Raw genomic sequence first — 9,448 nt, 5'->3', positions numbered from 1 at the left:
TGGCAAAGTGCGCTTGGTCCTTGACGCACGTGACATTAATAAGATTATTGCACCAGTCTGAACATGTCCAGACAATTTAGAGGAACAGCTTATGAAATACCATCTAATGCCAAATTTCTTACTATAATCAACCTCCGGTCTTCATATTGACAAATAAAACTGCATGAAGAAAGTCGGAAGTATACTGCCTTTGTACGTGGGGGCAGGAGCCTCGAATTTCATGTATTACCATTTGGACTGAATGTAAGTGCAGTTGTATTTATCTCTGCATTTGACAGAGTGCTAGGGCCTAAACTTTTGTGTAAGATAAACAGTATATGTGGACAACCTTTTAGTCAATACACCCACTTGAGAAGAACATTTAAGATTACTTGAACAGGTATTGAGCCGCTTTTGCGAATATGGAATAACAGCAAATCTCAAGAAATCTAATTTCGGACAAGAAAAGGTAAAATTTTTAGGACACACAATCTCTTCAGAAGATATACTGCCCCGGATCTAAAAAAACTTGATGACATTAGGACCTACCCTGTTCCTCAAAACAAGAGACAATTAAAGGCATACTTAGGCCTAATGTGATTTTTCAGGAATTTCATCCCTAACCAACAAATGAACAGTGATGCTTTACTCAATCTTCTCCAGAAAAACAGACCTTGGTTATGGGACAAGCAATATCAAACAAATTTCGAGAACATCAAGCAAGCCTTATTAAACGGTCATATTTTATCTCAACCAGGTATGGAGGAAGATTTTTGTTTATGCACCGACACATCTCACAGTCTGGGTGTGTGCCTTTTCCAAATGGTAGATGAAGAGGGAAATTTCATCCCTAAAGTAATTAGCTTAACCAGCTGCACCTGGGAAGGTTTGGCTGTAATTTAGTCAATTTGGTCCTTTAAAAAGTTTGATTATTCCGTTTGAGGTAAACACACAAAAGTGTACTGTGAACATCAGTCCCTATCATTTTTGTTAACTTGTAAATTGCTACACCAATGGATAGCCAGGTAGTATATGTAACTTCAAGAATTTGATTTTGAAATAGTATACATAAAATGAAATCAAAACAGAATAGCTGATGATATTTCTCGACTACCACAAGGCTTAGAGGAGTTCAACGATCTGTAAAAGAGCAAAACTTGCACATAATGGTGATGAAAAGTTAAAAAGCTTTTCCACTATTCACAAAGGTGTTTTGTTCCGAAGGAACCCTCCTGAACTAGAACAATGGCACGTGTGTTTGCCAGAGGAATTTGTGGATGATTTTATCTTATACACACACACACACACACACAATATTTGGGGCCATTATGGCACTGCAAAATGCACTGATAGAATAGGTAAATATTGTTATTTCCCCAACCTTAGATGAAGAGTACCACAGCTGGTAAGAAAGTGTATTGTTTGCCAAAAAGCAAAATATAACTACTCCAAACAGATAGAACTACATCCAATTGTGGCCAAGAAACCTCTAGAAAAGGTATCGTTAGATGTGGCTGGAACCTATCCCAGAGGTAAGGGGGGGAGCAAAATATATAGTAGGCCTGTATGATATTTTCACCAAATACGTGAAACTGTACGCTATACAGAAAGTTACAGCCAGTTCAATTATAAGACAAATTAAAGAGGATTATTTTGCAGGAGTGGGAAAACCAGAAGTCATGTTAACAGATAATGCTTCATATTTTGTTGGATGCAAATGGAAAGAGTTTTTAGATTGCAACCAAATCGAACACATTTTAGTAAAAGTAGCATAGATCAGTGTTCTCCAACACTGGAATGTTGTTATGCACCCTACTATTATCCACCAGCAAGGCAATTTTCTTACTCTTCATTGACATCTCTTTATCAAGCAAAAGCAGCCACTCACTAAAAAAGAGTAGACGCCATCCATACTTTTTTGGCTTGCCTTGTAATTGACTGCAATAGAAGAAATCACATTTACGATATGACTGTAGCAAAACATTACAGTTGAAGCTGTACTGAATTAACTAATAAATTAAAGGAAGGTAAAATAAAATGTATGTACCCTCATACCTGGTAAGATTCTTACATTTTTTAAAAGCACTGTGATGTTTGCTGATCGTGCGATTCCCAGTGGTGTCAATTTATAACTACCTGACACATTGCTGCAGAGACAAACAGTTAGGCATACTTTACACTGCTTCCCTCCTTTACAAGTTTCTCCTGTAAAGGTCATCGTCTTCTCTGGCATCTGCATTGTACAAGTTTTCAGGACTGTATTTTTCCTAACAGTTTACACATGGTGTTTTTCCTCCAAAGTTACGCATCACCTAAGGTGCTGATTTTTCTTCTCCGGAAATCACTTTAAAAATGATCCCATGTCTGTCCTTAAATCTTTGCAACCATCTGTTGTTGTTGTGGTCTTCAGTCCTGAGACTGGTTTGATGCAGCTCTCCATGCTACTCTATCCTGTGCAAGCTTCTTCATCTCCCAGTACCTACTGCAATCTACATCCTTCTGAATCTGCTTAGTGTATTCATCTCTTGGTCTCCCTCTACGATTTTTACCCTCCACGCTGCCCTCCAATACTAAATTGGTGATCCCTTGATGCCTCAAAACATGTCCTACCAACCGATCCCTTCTTCTAGTCAAGTTGTGCCACTAACTTCTCTTCTCCCCAATCCTATTCAATACCTCCTCATTAGTTACGTGATCTACCCACCTTATCTTCAGCATTCTTCTGTAGCACCACATTTCAAAAGCTTCTATTCTCTTCTTGTCCAAACTAGTTATCGTCCATGTTTCACTTCCATACATGGCTACACTCCATACAAATACCTTCAGAAATGACTTCCTGACACTCACTCAAATCTACACTTGATGTTAACAAATTTCTCTTCTTCAGAAATGATTTCCTTGCCATTGCCAGTCTACATTTCATATCCTCTCTACTTCGACCATCATCAGTTATTTTGCTCCCCAAATAGCAAAACTCCTTTACTACTTTAAGTGCCCCATTTCCTAATCTAATTCCCTCAGCATCACCCGACTTAATTAGACTACATTCCATTATCCTTGTTTTGCTTTTGTTGATGTTCATCTTATATCCTCCTTTCAAGACACTGTCCATTCCATTCAACTGCTCTTCCAAGTCCTTTGCTGTCTCTGACAGAATTACAATGTCATCGGCGAACCTCAAAGTTTTTATTTCTTCTCCATGAATTTTAACACCTACTCCGAATTTTTCTTTTGTTTCCTTCACTGCTTGCTCAATATACAGATTGAATAACATCGGGGAGAGGCTACAACCCTGTCTCACTCCCTTCCCAACCACTGCTTCCCTTTCATGCCCCTCCACTCTTATAACTGCCATCTGTACAAATTGTAAATAGCCTTTCGCTCCCTGTATTTTACCCCTGCCACCTTCAGAATTTGAAAGAGAGTATTCCAGTGAACATTGTCAAAAGTTTTCTCTAAGTCTATAAATGCTAGAAACGTAGGTTTGCCTTTTCTTAATCTTTCTTCTAAGATAAGTTGTAAGGTTAGTATTGCCTCACGTGTTCCAACATTTCTACGGAATCCAAACTGATCTTCCCTGAGGTCCGCTTCTACCAGTTTTTCCATTCGTCTGTAAAGAATTCGCGTTAGTATTTTGCAGCCGTGACTTATTAAACTGATAGTTCGGTAATTTTCACATCTGTCCACAGTTGCTTTCTTTGGGATTGGAATTACTATATTCTTCTTGAAGTCTGAGGGTATTTCGCCTGTCTCGTACATCTTGCTCACCAGATGGTAGAGTTTTGTCATGACTGGCTCTCCCAAGGCCACCAGTAGTTCTAATGGAATGTTGTCTACTCCCGGGGCCTTGTTTCGACTCAGGTCTTTCAGTGCTCTGTCAAACTCTTCACGCAGTATCATATCTCCCATTTCATCTTCATCTACATCCTCTTCCATTTCCATAATATTGTCCTCAAGTACATCGCCCTTGTATAAACCCTCTATATACTCCTTCCACCTTTCTGCCTTCCCTTCTTTGCTTAGAACTGGGTTGCCATCTGAGCTCTTGATATTCATACAAGTGGTTCTCTTCTCTCCAAAGGTCTCTTTAATTTTCCTGTAGGCAGCATCTATCTTACCCCTAGTGAGACAAGCCTCTACATCCTTACATTTGTCCTCTAGCCATCCCTACTTAGCCATTTTGCACTTCCTGTCGATCTCATTTTTGAGACGTTTGTACTCCTTTTTGCCTGCTTCATTTACTGCATTATTATATTTTTTCCTTTCATCAATTAAATTCAATATTTCTTCTGTTACCCAAGGATTTCTATTAGCCCTCGTCTTTTTACCTACTTGATCCTCTGCTGCCTTCACTACTTCATCCCTCAGAGCTACCCATTCTTCTTCTACTGTATTTCTTTCCCCCATTCCTGTCAATTGTTCCCTTACGCTCTCCCTGAAACTCTCTACAACCTCTGGTTCTTTCAGTTTACCCAGGTCCCATCTCATTAAATTCCCACCTTTTTTCAGTTTCTTCAGTTTCAATCTGCAGTTCATAACCAATAGATTGTGGTCAGAATCCACATCCGCCCCTGGAAATGTCTTACAATTTAAAGCCTGGTTCCTAAATCTCTGTCTTACCATTATATAATCTATCTGATACCTTTTAGTATCTCCAGGATTCTTCCAGCTATACAACCTTCTTTTATGATTCTTGAACCAAGTGTTAGCTATGATTAAGTTATGCTCTGTGCAAAATTCTACAAGGCGGCTTCCTCTTTCATTTCTTCCCCCCCAATCCATATTCACCAATATGTTTCCTTCTCTCCCTTTTCCTACTGACGAATTCCAGTCACCCATGACTATTAAATTTTCGTCTCCCTTCACTACCTGAATAATTTCTTTTATCTCGTCATACATTTCATCAATTTCCTCATCATCTGCAGAGCTAGTTGGCATATAAACTTGTACTACTGTAGTAGGCATGGGCTTTGTGTCTATCTTGGCCACAATAATGCGTTCACTATGCTGTTTGTAGTAGCTAACCCGCACTCCTATTTTTTTATTCATTATTAAACCTACCCCTGCATTACCTCTATTTGATTTTGTATTTATAATCCTGTAATCACCTGACCAAAAGTCTTGTTCCTCTGCCACTGAACTTCACTAATTCCCACTATGTCTAACTTTAACCTATCCATTTCCCTTTTTAAATTTTCTAACCTACCTGCCCGATTAAGGGATCTGACATTCCACGCTCCGATCCGTAGAACGCCAGTTTTCTTTCTCCTGATAACGACGTCCTCTTGAGTAGTCCCCGCCCGGAGATCCGAATGGGGGACTATTTTACCTCCGGAGTATTTTACCCGAGAGGACGCCATCATCATTTAATCATACAGTAAAGCTGCATGTCCTCGGGAAAAATTACAGCTGTAGTTTCCCCTTGCTTTCAGCCGTTCGCAGTACCAGCACAGCAAGGTCGTTTTGGTTAATGTTACAAGGCCAGATCAGTCAATCATCCAGACCGTTGCCCCTGCAACTACTGAAAAGGCTGCTGCCCCTCTTCAGGAACCACATGTTTGTCTGGCCTCTCAACAGGTACCCCTCCGTTGTAGTTGCACCTACGGTACGGCCATCTGTATCGCTGAGGCACGCAAGCCTCCCCACCAACGGCAAGGTCCATGGTTCATGGGGGGGACCATCTGTTACTTACCTTAAAATTAGAATAGCTCAGCAACTTAGCGAAAATCTAAGTCTTTTTGGCATTTCAACGGACCATTAATTGGTACATGTGTACGTATCTCATTAAACCACCGCAGTGTAGCACTGTCTGCATCGTCAGCAGCAGCCGTCTTCATTCTTTTTCTTGAAGGGTTAAATATGCGACCTACAAAACTATCTTCAATTTCTTTGTTTTTTAAGGAATATAGCTAACATTGATTGTGCAAGTCCATACTTCCTCGCCACATCTACTTGTGTCATTCCATTATTAATGTCTTTGAAAACATCTATTTTTCTCTCCAACCTTATTTGTTTCAGAGTTACAGCCATTGTACAAATCTTAGCGGAGTCCAAAGTGTTTACATCAACTAAAAATCATGGAGATAAGCTGCGTGTGAGCCTAGAAAAACACTTCTGTCTGCTACTGAAGCTCAACAATGGGCAAATTAAATACTCGTTCAAACAAAGGAGCTCTTTGACGTTTGTCGCTCAGTACAGCTCACCCGTGGCTGTAAGCTACTCTCTTTACCGCTAGAATAAATACGGTACTGTAGTATGTACCGAATCTTCTGGAAATAAAGCGCCAAAAGTCTAGTGGCTAATTAAACAATACTTACCACTATAGTGAGCTTCTTATAAGTTGGAAATAGTAAATTCCTCAAAATTTTGTCTTTGTTATAACAGGGTAATTAACATAGTACATATAGGAAATCAGCTGGGGCCATATAAAATTATCGCTGTACCCGGTTTTATCGTTGTATTGGTAATCATTATACGGAGGTTTGACTGTACCATATTTAAGAAAGGAGGTCGGAGGTCATACAATATGTTCAAGAAATGTATGCTTTTTTTATATATATATATAAGAAAAAAAACACCAAAGTGGAAACTAATTTTACGATCCAAGAAGAACAACATGGTTTCACAGTTCATAGATCATGTACAGACCATTTTTTTGTATTATAACAGATTTTGGAAAAAATATAGGGAAAAATTGAAAAGCAATGCATTAATTTTAGGAATGACATATGACATCTTTCTACAAAAACTGCTTTGGAAAGCATTACATATGGCAGACACATAGGGTCCCTTTATTAAAATAGTAAAAGATATGTGCAAAGGTAACATATGCCAAATAATAATTGGTAATATAATTTCACAGAAATTTAGTACAACCAAAAGTTTGCTACAAGGCTGGCCAATGTCACAACTGCTATTCAAAATACAGTATAACCCCACTTTTACGCTCCCAGAATTAACATTTTCTGACTATTTATGATATTTTTTATTGCTACTGTCAAATTTCATATGTCCACAACGTTAATTTGCACCCAATTTTGCATTAACATATTCATAATTTTCCCGCGATTTACGCTTTATGAGAAAATGTTTGCGGGCAAGAAACTGGCATAAAATGACACTGGTATGATGTTGACCATCAATTAGTGTTTACATATGGTACCTGGTTCAGTTCCTTGACACCAGGGAACTCTACTCAGCGGATCTGAACCAGTGAACAGGTAAATGTTGGAACAATTCACGTCATATCTCCTGCCTCTGCCAAGCCCTACTTGGCATAGTGCCTGATGGAAGTAACGAGGTTAGTTCGAATAAGGATAACATGACCAATCAATCATTTCCAAACTGTCTCTACTGCGCATGTGCAGCTTCATGATTGTTGTGCTCTTCGCAACACCTTCATTGAACCACATTTTGTGCATTTCATCATTTGGCCACTTGTTGTTGTAGTTAATGCCTTTGCTCAATTTGCATTTTTAACACAGCACCAATTACATACTTCTTCATGATTAAGAAGACGTGTTCCAAGACTTTATTGTTATCATGTGCAGTGGTTATGTATGTATCTTTTGTGATGTTTCACAAACAAAGAAAATGAATAAGTGTGTGTGTGTGTGTGTGTGTGTGTGTGTGTGTGTGTGTGTGTGTGTGTGTGTGTGTGTGTGTTGTTGTTGTTGTTGTTGTTGTTGTTGTTGTTGTTTTCTACATAACTGAGGAGGCACAGTACCTGATCATCTCAAAAAGACGACTACAGTGCAAGAAACCCAGAACAATACTTACGCAGACTCCACACAAAAAACATATGTAAATATTTGCACTTGACAACAAGAAAAAAATTCTCGAAATGCCTCCTGCTAAGCATGAAAAAATACATAATTGGTGCTGTGTTATTCTTTTAAATAATGAATAACAGCTGCAGGCTTTCCAAAACATCAAATAAGACTTATGAAATTCAGTCAGACGTTTCTACTTCTCAGACAGTTACCAGCTGCAATAACTTTATTAGATAATAAACAAGTCCCTGACAAGTATTTTGATGCCTGCTACATGCATATATCATACATTAAATGCAAAAGGGGATTCTATAAGTAACTTTTGCCACTCAAAATGTTATTTCCCACATTTTACATTTTCCTGCATTTTATACCATTTTTTAAAGTCCCTTGAAAAGTGTAAAAATGGGGTTTCACTGTATGTAGATAGAGTCTCAGGAAACAATCTCATAAACACATGAGAATGGGATTAGAAATTGCAGGTGAAACATATCTGCAGCACTATTTACTCTTTTGCTGGTGACCCAAGTCATCACAGCACAAGGCAGAGCAATAACACATAAAAACTAGGGCCTGCGCATAAATAAAAAAATCTAATGATCTGAATGAACAGTAATATTTTAATTGTATTTATAAATTAATAATTTTAACTGTCATATATAGGGCACATATCAAGGTTACAATGATAAGATATTTACTCATTTGCTTCCATATGACACTTCATTTGCAGTATTGTGAATCATTAAAAACTTGCATCCCTTTGCATAGCTAATTCTCTCTGGCTTTGCAAACTAGAACTCATCTAACAATACATATAAATTATAATATCACCACAAATGGGTGTTTTATTTATCAAAATAGTTTAGTTCTGGATCCTAATTAGCACTGCAAAGCTGATGTGATAGGTATAACTTCTGTGAGCATGCAGCCATAATACCTATATTTATAAAGAAACATGAGCATGGAATATGCAGATGTATCATGAAATATATTCACCACACTGAATTAAACCAAGGTTTTTGACTAGACGAAAGCACAACATGACAAGCAAAATTTTAAAAAATTGGTTTGAACATGATAGTGCTTTACAAGGCTGGATGTGCTACCCCCTTGCCTTCCTTGGCCTTTAAACAGACTTATGCAGCCAGTTATATGGGGTCTTACAATCTAATGTGGCCCGAGAACCATGGTGCAACTTTACGGGTGAAAGAAGCTGTAAGTGACAGAAAAAACACGTGAATTTTAAAATGTTCCCTGTGAATTGAATGTTAAAAGACATTTTCTATACTCCACAATATTTCGACTGTACACTTGCAGTTTTTGATGGTTCACATGAGGATTACTGACAGGTTTCCAGTCAAAATAGCATGAAGTGTAGTGAACATCATCTGGCTGCAGGCCTGCAATTTCCGTGAACAGAAAATATTGTTTGCCTGAGTGAGGGTTGAACCTTGCACCTCCGAATAAAGTCGAACACTTACTCACTGAGCCACTATACAAAATGTAATTTCATAAAATTTAAATAAACGCAAAATGCCGCTGAAGTGAGTTTAGTAGTTCTTGGGAGCCTGTGTGGCAAGGATATGCTTCAAGAGCTTTCTGTATAACAATGTAGCTAGTTTGCAGATCACCCATCTGAAACAAAACAATACAAATATTTTAATGCTTCTCCCCCTCGCAAGCTATGGAGTCATGGT

The 9,448-nt window shown here is 38.3% G+C and overlaps 1 protein-coding gene across 1 annotated transcript in view; it reads right to left on the bottom strand.

Annotated features, from left to right (window-relative positions):
* Window positions 1-6,717: 6,717 nt before the first annotated feature.
* The window catches only part of LOC124619833 (tetratricopeptide repeat protein 8), a 75,225-nt gene continuing 72,494 nt past the window's right edge, over window positions 6,718-9,448 (bottom strand). The window contains exon 8 of the mRNA XM_047146441.1: window positions 6,718-9,386. Coding sequence (XP_047002397.1) covers window positions 9,270-9,386 — 117 coding nt within the window. The 3' untranslated portion in view covers window positions 6,718-9,269. The remainder of the gene's footprint in view (window positions 9,387-9,448) is intronic.

Source organism: Schistocerca americana, chromosome 6 (genome assembly GCF_021461395.2).
Source record: "Schistocerca americana isolate TAMUIC-IGC-003095 chromosome 6, iqSchAmer2.1, whole genome shotgun sequence".
Taxonomy (NCBI): domain Eukaryota; kingdom Metazoa; phylum Arthropoda; class Insecta; order Orthoptera; family Acrididae; genus Schistocerca; species Schistocerca americana.
Note: the sequence above shows the minus strand (reverse complement) of the source record. Positions and strands in the feature narration are given on the sequence as shown.